Source organism: Crocodylus porosus, unplaced genomic scaffold, assembly GCF_001723895.1.
Source record: "Crocodylus porosus isolate Cpor-Errol unplaced genomic scaffold, CroPor_comp1, whole genome shotgun sequence".
In the NCBI taxonomy this organism is placed as follows: Eukaryota; Metazoa; Chordata; order Crocodylia; family Crocodylidae; genus Crocodylus; species Crocodylus porosus.
The window spans coordinates 196,147,555-196,160,195 of NW_017728906.1; the positions used below are offsets into that span (position 1 = coordinate 196,147,555).

Below are 12,641 nucleotides of genomic sequence, written 5' to 3' on the forward strand. Positions count from 1 at the left end.
CAAACTCTGAACCACATCACCCCTGAATGCCCTCTCCGTGCATTTAACCAAAAATTGGGGATACTTTTTTAATCAGAGAAAACTAGGATCCCTGGTAATAATAATTTATATATTAAGGGGTGAATTGAGCCACTCTTGTGTCCAGGCATCTTGGCTGTTAAGTGGGTCTTGCTCAAGCTGAATTGCTATTCTCCAAGTGGGATATCTAGATTTTCATCTCAGACGTTTCAGTGGGTTTAAGGGATCTTTGTCTATAGTCTTTACTTGGAAAAAAATGAGACCGTCCTGGAGGGCAGTGTGAGGAAATCTGTGAAGCTTTCCAACTGTTTACTTGGAAAGTTTCACAGACCCAGGTGGGTACAGAACATACCCCCTTTCACCTACCTGGGAAAGGGATTCCCCCAACCCAGTGGATCCTTTCCCGTACCTGGAAGGCAAGAGCGCTTCATGTAACAGCCACTGGTATCCTGTGAATTTCTTTATCCCTGCCCTTCTTATAGAGAGATAGTGCTAGCTGCACGCAGCTTCTCTTGAGTCCGGCTCCACGGGGAATGGGATCTCCGGAAGAGTTAATACATCTGGCACTAGTGAGTGAATGCAGTCCGTCTGCAACTATCCTTCCATAACTTCCAGCAACTATAAAATATACACATACACAATCACTGTAACTAGCACAAAGGTCCAACTTCCAGTTTGGTGGAATGTGACAGGTGTTTCACTGTGTGCAGTCACACAGGAGTTTAGGAAAGGAAGCAAAAATAACCTGTTTTGTTTTGTTTTGTTTTGTTTTGTTTTTAAAGGAGGATGACAATGCTATGTATGAAGGATAATTTGTATTGCGGGAATTTGGTTAGCATTCTCCTTTCTTTTCAAAGCCCCAAAAAATCTTTAATGGCCCCAGGTATTCAAGACATTGACTTTTGTCTTAGTCAAAAGTCCTGCACACCTGCAGTTATTTTCACAATGAGCAGTTTGCAGCTGGGTACTTTTTCTACCCATCTCTCTTTCTCTCTACTGGTTTGTTTTTTTTTTAATGGCACCAATTTGAGAAGAATGGGGCAGAAGGATTGTAAAGCAAGAAAAATATGCTCTAATCCTAGTCAAGGTATATTAAGTTCAGTAATACTCAGACATGACATAAGTGTTTGGAATTTGTGTATGAATAAAATTAAGAATTTTCTATGGCTAGAAGGTATCCGACTGTCAGAAAAAGGAATGTAAGCTATAAAATCCCGTGAAAAATCACACAGACAAGAGTTAGACAAATGTGCTGTCTTTACTTAGCAAAGGAATCGTGGTGGATATGCAAATAGAGAACAAAAATGACACATTTTTGCTTGATTCAAAGGCATTATCCATAATAGCATCTGCAATGTGTCTGCTATAGAAGGGTGTAAATTGGAATTTACATAGCAGCTTTTAAGAGCAAGGCTCTGACTCAGAGTCTGAAGGGGATGGCTCTGCTAGGAAAAGTCAGCCCATATCAGGAGAACTTCACAAAAGACTGATTGTGCCTACTTGGAGTCACCTGCATGCCCTCCCTGCGATTCACACATACCATACATCTCAGGCATCGTCTCTAATGGAAACTTGAATAACTGGACTAGGAATCCATCAGTATGTTGAATCTTGTTTGGCAAGTTATTCTCTTTTGGATGAATTAAGTGCTTGTGAAAGGTGAAAGATTGACAGCCCCTGGAAACTGATAGCCTCTGCTTATGTTAGTCTCCCTCAGCCTAAGACTTGAGATGCTACCCCTCTGCATACAAATAGATGAATTATCCCGCTGGCTAAATTTTTGACTGCCAAGTTGGCAGCATTTGGACTGCACTTGCCTACATTCCTTCTGCTCTTATCAGTTGTGACATGTATACTACTGATGATGATCAAGAAAAGCCTGGCTGCTTCTTCTCAAGAGGGAGAAAAAGGCCTAGACCATGTCACTGGTGTATCTTAGCTAGGCACGAGATTTCTTTTTTCTACCACCCCTTCTCATTATTGCATACAAGCAGCAGGGCCCGCAAGATCCCCTGGGCTTAGAGCATGGGTGGATGGCTTGGTCGACACTGTACCGTCAGGCTGGAATAAGATCTGATTTGATCCTGTCCCTCTGCAATCTCAGCCTGCATGACATACCAGCCATTTCCCTTTTCGTAGTGGGTGCTTGGTGGTGTAGAAACATTGAGGAGACGAGAGCACTTGATCAGGCTCTAGCTGTGGAGTTGCCAGTTTGGGCTGAAGCTCTGGTGGGATGGGGTTATACTCTGTTAGACTCCCTTATACCTCCTTGCCCCTAATCTGTCTGTGTATAAGGAAGCATTAGCCAGTGTAATTTAGGAGAAGGAAAAGGCCAACTGTTTGAATACACACCTGCATTTGGCTGCTTCTTACATTATGATAGACCACCATAAACTCTCTGAGACATTGGTAGAGTTGGATGGGAGGGAAACGCTAGTGTGAAAGGAAGTGGGAAGGTCTCACACGGCACCCCCGATTTGGTTTTACAATTCCAAACGTGGTCCAAAGCAGGGCTGTCCAACCAGTGGACCGTGGGCTGCATACAGCCCCTTGAAGAGTTAAGCTTGAGACCTACAAGATCTCACCCAACCATCACTCCTCCCCTTGGTTGCTCTTGCCCCACCAGCTGGGAGGCTTCAAGAGTGCCCAGGATGCAGGAATAGCAAAGAAGGGAACCAGCAAGCACTGCAGATGTTGGTATTCTTGGTTGGGAGGGTGCGTGTGCTGCACGCATGGCCGGAGCTGGGGGAGGCTAGATAGCTAGTGAGGTGTGCAGCCCTTGTAGCCTGCGGTTCCTGGATGCCCAGAAGTTGGACAGCCCCGGTCAGGGCTCAAATCCAAGCTTCAGCTATGCTCCTCAGTAAAGGTTTGTTCCCTTGTTGTGCCCACCACTTCCAATCAAAGATCTTTTGGTGCTTTTGTTAATACACTGTGAGCCTCCCCACTCTTTGCACAGCAGCCACTTCATTTCTTTGCCAGTCCTTTTAAGTCTGGTTGGTAGAGGCCACTGCATCAAAGACTGGCCTTGTTCTCAGCTGAGCTGTGACAATTATTATTATTTATAGTGTCATTCAGGAAGGATTATATGTGTTGGTTGGTTGGTTTGTGTTGTCTGGTAGAGCTTCAGTCATGTGACAGGACCTCCCTGGGCTAGGGACTGCACAAATCACAGACAAAAATGGCTCTTCTGTGCAACCTGCAATCTAATCACTCATTACTTAGCAAATGTCCCCATTTTTATTGCTCTGGCAGCAGGCTGAAGTCACAACCTAGGAGGATGATGTACAGGTCTTCAGGTCTGTAAGCTACGCTTAAAAAAAGATAAATGGCAGTTGGAGTTTGGGGAAGGGGCCAGAGTTATGATAAGGATACCTGTTTAATAGGATCAGGTCTCAGATGATCACTTCCTTGAGATGGATACCAAGCACCCATGTGTGTACAACTTGCAGTTATCAACTCACTGAGGCTGATAGAAGTTAAGCGGTCTGCATCCCATTGCAAGTACCCTGAGCTATCCATCTGTCTCCTAAATCCTGCACCATATTTTACTTTTGCTTATGTTTCCCAAGTAAGATGGGCAAAATAAATTATTTAGCAGGTAGTTTCTGCCCATAGTCATAATCTGTTCTAGACTTTCCTGATGTTTGCATACTTTTCTGGATTCATTGAAAAATAGACAAATAGGACTGAGGGGAACCTCTGGAGGTCATCTAATCCAGCCTCCTGCTCAAGGCAAGATCATGCTTAACTATACCATCCCAGTCAAGTGTTTCTCTAAAATGCTATTTGTCTTACTTTTCTCCTACAACTCCATCCTCATCAGGTTTTGGCCAATAATGGTAGTCTCTGGAATTTTATACAAAATCTAACCCTATGTGTAGCCTTTCTGTTTCTCCCCATTAACTGTTTCATTTAATGGGTACCTGTGTTTTTTAGGATTGTAAACATTTTTGGTCCTCATTTCAGTACTTCTCCATCAGTTCATGCTGATCATTTGCAAATCATGCGAACAAGCATTAATGAAGTATTATGGCTTGCTTCAATCCAGAATAAATTTATCTAATCTACTATATTCTCCCTAGCTTCTGGTTTACTTGGCAAATTCAGACATAATAGTAGGAATAAACTTCAGTTACCTTAAGAATAAAAAAAACTTAATTTTATCTCACAAAAATATAAGGCTTAAAGCCTTATGGCCCTGGACTGATTTTGTTTTACATGTTCTACCACAAACCTGCATCAGAGCGAATTTGGCTATTGGGGCATCTTTTGAAACACGCTCGTCTGGGGGCTGTAGTTTTATTAATCAGTTTGTAGGTCAACACATGTTTAATTAGAAGTAATGGAACAAGAATGACCATGAGTTTCATTTAATACACGTGGCCTTATAACCTTTGTATCTCTCTGAACTACCTGTACAGAAATGGAGATTCATTGCTTGAACTGGCTGAAATCCTGAAGTTTACAAATACTTGCTTATGTTTTAGATCATCCACCGAATCTTCAGAACCATCCCAGACTTCGGACTCCTCCACCTCCAATATCACATGCTCACACACCAAATCAGCATCATGCGGCCTCCATCAACTCCCTGAACAGAGGGAACTTTACTCCCCGCAGCAACCCCAGCCCCGCTCCTACCGATCACTCTCTTTCTGGAGACCAGCCAGCCAGCACCCAAGAGCCAGCCCATGCTCAGGACAACTGGTTACTCAACAGTAACATCCCACTGGAGACAAGGTAGCCTACTTACTTGAACTGTTTACAGTGCTTTGTGTTCAGATTCCTGTGTACAGCATAGACAAAAATATCCATTTAGCCAGCAGTTCAAATTGTAAACCGATGTTTAACTTGTGCATTCAGAGTTGTACGTATTATTCCCCGTGTCATTTATTTACCTCGAGAGAAGAAGAAATTGCTCTGTTTCCATAGGCTACAAATTTTAACAGCTGCTTGTAAGGTTATTGTCCTCATTTAGAATGGGAACAGGGCTTGTCGATTAAAAATGTTTTTTTTTAATTTTTCCTTTAAAGTCTTCTCGTCCTATGTGGTAAGATAAATCAACATCCTATTTAAGAAAGTAAAACCAGTCAATATATTGAAAAGATTTAGCCTGCTGGCTGTGCTTCTTCCAGTAGATATAATTGTAGTTTATCATTCGGGAAAGGTTGATCTTGTTAGACCTAATGGGAAGAGGACCGTTGATGCATTTTACTGCCCCACAATAATGCTCCCGCAAGTATGAAGCACTGAAGAGCAGTGCATCGGTCAATTAATATTGCTTCCATTAACCTCTCAAGTTCTCTTCCATATGTGTTGTGCCTTTCTGAGTCTTCAGGATGGTATGTCACGGGACTTTCCTACATAGCTTTAAGTAACTTGCTTGGCTTAAAAGGTGTTTTCATCATAAAATTGCCCGAGATTTCAGCAAACCTATCAGTAGTGTGAAAATTGAACAATCCGCCAGCCTTCTTGAAGGAATTTTTTTAGATTTTACATCTAGATAATATTGAACGTTCATATCTGTAAAGAAGTAAACACAATATAAATAAGAAATTGTCAATAAATCTGGTATTCTTCTACCTTTTCCTCAACCAGTACACCCAATGAATAATGTACAAAATTACCTGATTCCTTCCTTTGTTGTTAGCTAGAAGAACAGTCATAAATCTTTATGACTACACTTTCAAAAGATTCCTTAGGAGAGTAACTAGAAGGCTAAAGCCAGAGCTGAATGCATCTCTTGTAAGTAGGGACTCAAAAATATAAACCCAAAGTTTTGTATTGCTCCACATCCTTTAGCTCTCCTGGATTTTGCTTGACATCTTGAAAGTGGCTAAATTATTTCTAGCATCCCCCAAAAGTTGTTCTTGCTCCCAGAGGGCATCCATTTGTAGCTATACCCTCTCAGTACCAACATCTGCACACCCATGGTTGTATGGATGATGAAAAAGATACTGCAAAAGTTGTTTAAAACCAGTCTTCTTCACCCATACAATCCAGATAATCTACTAATACAACTTCTGAAGTGAGTTAGACTGACACTTTTCTCGCCTTTTATCCGCTGCTTAGATGAGAGAAAGGGAAAGTGCACACTTACACCCAAATTCTCTGTCACAGGGAACCCCTGACATGAGCCATCCTCAACACACACAGGCACTGACATTCAGTCTGTTATACACAAGCATGCACATAATTTTTCCAGTTCTACAGTTTTCTTCCTTCAACTACCACCCCACTCCACAATTTCCCTTACCAAGGAAGAGACTGCAAAGATAGTGTGGTCTTTGGCCTCAGGATTAGTATCTTTTCCACTGTCCTTTGGCATGAGGAAGTGTCTTTTGAGGCGTGTGTGTGTGTGTGCGCGCGCGCGCGCGCATGTGCAGCCTTTCTTAAATAGGTTGTTGATTACCTATAGCTATCACTTAGTGCCAGGGTAGGAAACAACATTTACTAACCCCTACGACCAAACTAAGTGTCAAATTTGTCCCTTCGCTGAATGCGTAACTCAGTGAGATCAGTGCCAGCTGTGTACAGACGTTTTCTAGAGCAATCTCTAGAGCAAAATCTATCTGCTTTTTAGCCATCGGGGGGGAGGGGGGAGCTCCAGTGAAAGCATAGCATTAAAAAGCAGATGTATTTTTGACCTGTTTGAGAAGGAACCCTGTTTTCAAAGCCCCATCTGAATCCCTGCTTTATGCCTTGGTTTAACATTTTACAGCATTTAGGGCTAATTGATTTCTCTGGGACTGACTGCCTAATAAGACCCAACCAGGAAACAAGCTCTAAAAGATTAGGAGAAAATTAAATGTTAGTACTGCAAGTGTGATTTGGCAACAGTTGCAGTGATTATAGAAGGTTACTAATTCTTGAGAGAGAGAGAGTGTGCATGCACGCACGTGCACATGTGTGTACATGCAGTGAATGTTATGTGTTATTTCTTCATTAAAGAAAATGAGATAATAGATTGTTTATGTTCCAGTCCTTCAGGCTTTCTATAGTGAGTCCCATTGGTTTCAGGGCATTGTTCATATAAGCCTGAAGGAGCAAGCCTTTTGCTATCCAGGGTACCTATCCCCCTAACCTCTTCTTAATTTTTTTTCACAATGTTCTTTTCCTATTGTGCACATAATGTGGGTTAAGCAGTATGGAAACTGGTTACTGTCAACTAATGCCTTAACACATAGAATAAACATATGAAGTGAAGATGGTCTGGTTGAGCTGTAGCCAGGGCTAGTAGATTTGTATTCATTAAAGAAAAAAGTAGGAGGTAACACCTTTCAAGTCATTCATAACCATTGAGTCCTTTTTAGTGGGGGGAACTACATGGGTATCATGCCATAAGGCTCCTTTCTTTCTTACTGTCTGAGGCATCTTGCCTTAGCTGGATTATAAATTCTCTGAAGAACGATTGCTTCCTCTCGTGTGTGGGCACAGTGCATAACACGATGGGATCCTCAAGTCTAACTGGGACCTCCCAGCACCTATTATCATACCAGAAGTAAATAGTAATCTGTCTTTGTTGGATCAGATATCAAAATCCCTCAGCTAACAACTTCCCACCCCAAGTCAGATGTCTCAATCCCAGGGCCATGAAATTGAGAAAGACCTAGAGGAATCTTACCAGGTATAGCATAAAGACAGAAAGTTTCTGTTAAGTGTCTGGTGCCCAGACTTTGCTCTGAATTAAACTAAAAAACTGACACATCTCTCCCAATGATATCACTAGCCCTCCAGCATAGTAGGCCCTGGTGAATATTTCTCCAAATCTGAAGCAGCTGGTTCCAGCTGCATATAACTTAACTGTCTTGGAAGGGGTGGTACGTTCGTATTTCCAACCCTAACAAGTGGACATCTGAAGTCTTCTCACAAGTGATAGTCTTACTTACTTGAGGCCTTCACTTGCTTCTAAAACTACTGTCCTAGCTAATTGACCCTGGATGTCAGCAATTTACAAACTGACATTGAGACAGAAAATGACTATTTGGCAAAGCACTTCCGGTAACTTCTGATACAGCCCCTGGAAAAGGATGGTATTTATGTTCAATTTTGTCCGGTATCTTTCCGGACAAAGACTGTGCTTTGAAAGAGTCTAAACTTTTTGTAGTGAGTGGCAAAGTGGTATATCCAGTGTGTATCATTGAGAGATGGCCATTCCTCACTAAACAAACTGTCAAAAGGATAAAATATGCTGGAGAGATGATGGCATCTTAATATGTGGAGGTTGCACTCCATGAAGGGTCAGTAATATATGGCAAATCTCCATCAGAAGCACAGATCTTGCATTTGCTTGAGTGGGAATTATGAACATGCCAGAAGACATGAAGACCAGCACTCAGATACGGTCTTCAGACTGGAGAACAGAATATTGCCTGTTGAACACACAGACTATGTAAATCTTCCCACTGAAAAAAAAAAACAACCCAAAAACCTAACTAAGTATCTGGGAACCAAAAAGATTCCCTGCTAGTGGAATAATAAATCACAAAAGCTCAACATGTAAAAAATAAATTCTATGCAAGAGACATTAATCCAAGAATTAAGGCCTTTGAAGTGTAGAAATATGGTATTATGATAATCTCATGTCAGAAATGGAATTGTATTTCTCTTAAATATCCCTGTTTTTTTTAATCCCACATTAGCCAGTGTAGAGAGAGAACATAAAGAAAGCTCTGACTTTTAAATAGAGACCACTGCAAGATGGAAAATGTGCATACAGCACCTGTTTGCAAACACACCGGCATCTGAAAGTGCTTGCTTTTTAAGGGATTAAATGTCGGGACTATTGGCAGAATTCAGAACTAAGTTTGGATTTTAAATGACCCAGCTTGGCTGAGATGCCCAGCACCTGGAGTCTATTGGATTTGATGCAAAAGCCGGCATAAATTAGCAGCACGGGTGTTTCAATTTCAGATATGCTAGTTTAGTGCTACCTTGTGTCCATGAAAATTTCATATGCTGCTGGAAAAGGAACCCTTCTCCTTCTTCTTTTCCCCTTTTCTTTCTCTTCATTCCTTTTCCCTCACCCCCTTTTTCCTCCATTTCTCTTTCTCCTTCTCTCTTTTCCTCTCTTCTCCCTCTTTTGATGTTTGAAAGCAATGTATTGTCACGTGATGGGATGAAAACATCCTTGTTGAGCAGTGAGATCTTCCAGGTGAGTCATTCTTCTCCATATTCCCTTCTGCCATTTCTTCCTCCCCTTTTCTCTGACCTTCCCTTTCTGCTCCAGCAAATGCAAATTTGCCATGAGCAAGGCAATGCCAGCTCATTGACCATTCAATTGGCACACCTGGAGCTCCAGTCCCAGAGAATGTCAACTAATAATCAGGCAGGAAGGAAGCCTGCCTCTATGATTCACCTGAGGAGCTTACTCCAAGAGTATTGCAGCTGTTCACACAGTAAGCTCCTATTCAAGTTGGATGAGGGGAGTAGACTCCAGCCCTGAGTAAGGGGTGGGCGAAGGGGCCGTTGCAATACTGTCACCTCTGGAGCCCAGCGTGTGACTGCTTTGTGACTGACACATGCATGATAAGATTATATACCCCAGCTCTCTCCCATTTTATTGACAATACCCAACCAAAATTCATGGAACCATTGTAAAATGAGTTTTACACAGGTTTTAACTACTGATGAACTTTTATTGATTACTGCATTGCTAGGTGTCTTGTCTTTTATCCATTAAATGCTCCATGTGCACACATGCATTGATTCTGTATTACCTTGAATTCAATATCCAATGTCTCCTACATTCCTGGGGAGCTAGAGGAAGGAGCAGATACTCTGGGATGAGTTGATAGCTTGAGTTTGCTCTGTGTCTCAGCCCATGCATGTGAATGACTTTCCTGTGAAAGCTATAGACATGAATTATGTTCCTGCCACTAACAAAAGTTGATATCAGCTGTCATAGCTGTCCATAGCCAACAAAGCCAGGAACTTGAATTAAATAAGTACTGGCCTTCACAGGAGGGGAAGGAGGAAGTGGAGATAAAAAAATTAGGGTTAAGGAAATGTAATAAGCCATGGCATTCAAGGTTTGTATAAGGCAGCTGGAAGTTTCTCTTGGTATGGCCTGCTATCTGAATGCAGCTTCACTGATAGAGTTTGCAGCTGAGTTCACCACATATCACTTACATCCTGTATGCGCTTAATCCTGCATTGGTGATAGTGTCACAACGCTGTTCTGTTTTTTTCTTATTAGGCTTGGCCTGGGAATTTACCCAGGGTTCAAGATTCAGACTTTGATTCTGTTTGGGTGTTGAAAATGGAGATGGGCAAATGAATGGGTTGGTTTTTGTTTTGCAAACAACAGGAAGGATGTTCTGACTGGTTCTATCAGGACTGGAGATGAGGAAGTCTTAATTCTGTCCCCAGCTGTGCTTCTGTCCTGTTGCTTAATGTGGGGACCTTTTGTGTTGATGGCTCAGTTATAAGTAGAGGCTAACAAAAAGAACCCATACTTGTAAAGCTCTTTAAAATCCTGGGCTGGTGGGCATTATAGAAATTCTAAGTATAAAACTTTGCAAGTTGGATGGTTGACTCTGGCTCACTTAGAAAAGCATTAAAGCATTGAGCATATATGCTTCTGTCTCTATGAAAGTGGAAACAGAAGTGGAGAGGGACAGGGCATTGCAGACCCATTGCTGTTGTTTGCAAAACCAAAATCATGGTGTTCACGGCTCAACACCAAAAGCAATTGGTGATCTGAGATGATTACAAATAACTTCCCATTTTGCCCATCAATTATTGAGAAGCTTTTCATTTGAAACGTGCACATTGAAAAAGTTGAGCTATTTATTGCAAATTTAATATGTCAGATTAACACTGTCCCACCAAAATCAGTAAGAGAATTAAATTAATTCAATCACTAATTCATGCAACAAAGTTGGGAGTTATGTAGACAAATAAAAGCAATCCCATCTGAATGAGTTCTTAATGTGAAGACAGAAAATGGAGATAGGCTGACTCTCTGGGGCAGAGTAAGCCATCTCCTCAGTGTAACAGCCACCGGTACAGACGTATTATCAAGGTACTGCTGTGCTAAACTAAGATTTGGTCTTTTGAATCCAGTGTATCAAAAGGTTTTTTATATGTAATTCGTTCTGGACAGCTGCTTTGACAGCACAATACAAATGTATGTAGACAGCAAGTAACTAATGTTATATTTATAAATATATATATATGCACACAGGGATATGTGTGTTTATATATATGTATATGCATACATATAGTATATCTATAGAAGTGAACATTTTTAAATGCTATATATGTATATGTGTAATGTCTTATACATATAAATATATGGTCCATCATTCTAATTCCATGCACAACTGCACTATAACCATTGTGGTTTATAAGATCACACTTCATAGATGCATGACTCACTGGCTTCATTCATGTTTCCATATGTATGTAGAAACATAGCAAAGCAGACATTCCTAGAGACATTGCAGGACAACCTCATTGAGATGGACATTCTCACCTCCTCCCGACATGACGGTGCTTACAATGATGGGTATGTGACACTTACGTGGTCTTCCTGTTTACTGTACAGTCATTGTGATCCTTGCATGAAAACATTTGGCCACTTCCATGATTTTTTTAAGGGCAACACCATTTTTGCCTTGTCTAAGATGGCTTCCAAAATGAGGTTCCTGAGCTTGAAGCACAGCGTCCTGTACATATTAATGGTGCTTCATTAATATGCTAATGATCCATAGCATCTCATTGGCTTTCTTTGCTGTTTTGAAAGTCATTTCACTAATTAAGATGATATACCTATAGCAATTTGCAGTCCCTTATGGACTAAGGTTCCTTGCATTTCAGTTAAGACTTTCAACTACTTTCTTGCTGGCTCAGTGATACTGATATTCTCCAGGTTCATTGTCTTGCAAAGATGCAGAAGTATCTTTTAACTTTGATGACAGTGATGCTGGTATAGCTTTTAAAGCCAGGCCTTTGATGTTGAGGCAGTATCCTATTCTGATGTTTTTATTTAACCTTTGAACATGTAACTTTTAAGTTTTAAACTGCTTCTAACACAGCTTAGCTCCCATCAGCCTGTCTGAAGGTTTGCACCTCCGAGGTTTCCTAATTCGGTAGTCATCAACAGTTCCAGTACTGCTTGGTATAGCTGGTCACTGCAGATGCCTCTTCAATAGGCACCAGTAAGCCTGTATCTAAATAAAACAAAGCAAATCAAAATAGTGGAGGCACTGCAAGAGTTAAAGTGTTAACATAGTTCCCTGGTAGAAAGGATGAATTGTGCTTTCGCGCACTATATTCTTCTCGTATTTCCAAGAAGCACAGTTGCTGTGCCATGTTCCTTTAGACTGCACAAATTGTTCTGGGATTTTTTTCATATTGATATGTCTGCATGAGATGATTCCCCCCATTAGTATGCATGCATCTAAGAGATAAAAGTATAGGGTGCAAACCAAATTTGCACCAAATGAAGTCCTGGCCCATAAAACTGAAGTAAAAAAAATACTAGCTACATCAGGTTCTGATCTTAGTTCTGATCCTATACAATTGAAGATGCTCCAGTTTTTTACTGGAGAATCAGACATGCCACCCAAGTTATCACAGTTTCGCCTTTTCCTTTTACACCTAGAAAATATACTAGA

The 12,641-nt window shown here is 41.1% G+C and overlaps 1 protein-coding gene across 5 annotated transcripts in view; it reads left to right on the plus strand.

The window, feature by feature from the left end:
• The window catches only part of TENM4 (teneurin transmembrane protein 4), a 760,950-nt gene that overhangs the window by 517,367 nt on the left and 230,942 nt on the right, over positions 1–12,641 (plus strand). For all 5 annotated transcript variants that reach the window (XM_019530413.1, XM_019530416.1, XM_019530415.1 and 2 more), the window contains 2 exons: positions 4,506–4,758; positions 11,432–11,530. In XM_019530413.1, coding sequence (XP_019385958.1) covers positions 4,506–4,758; positions 11,432–11,530 — 352 coding nt within the window. The remainder of the gene's footprint in view (positions 1–4,505; positions 4,759–11,431; positions 11,531–12,641) is intronic.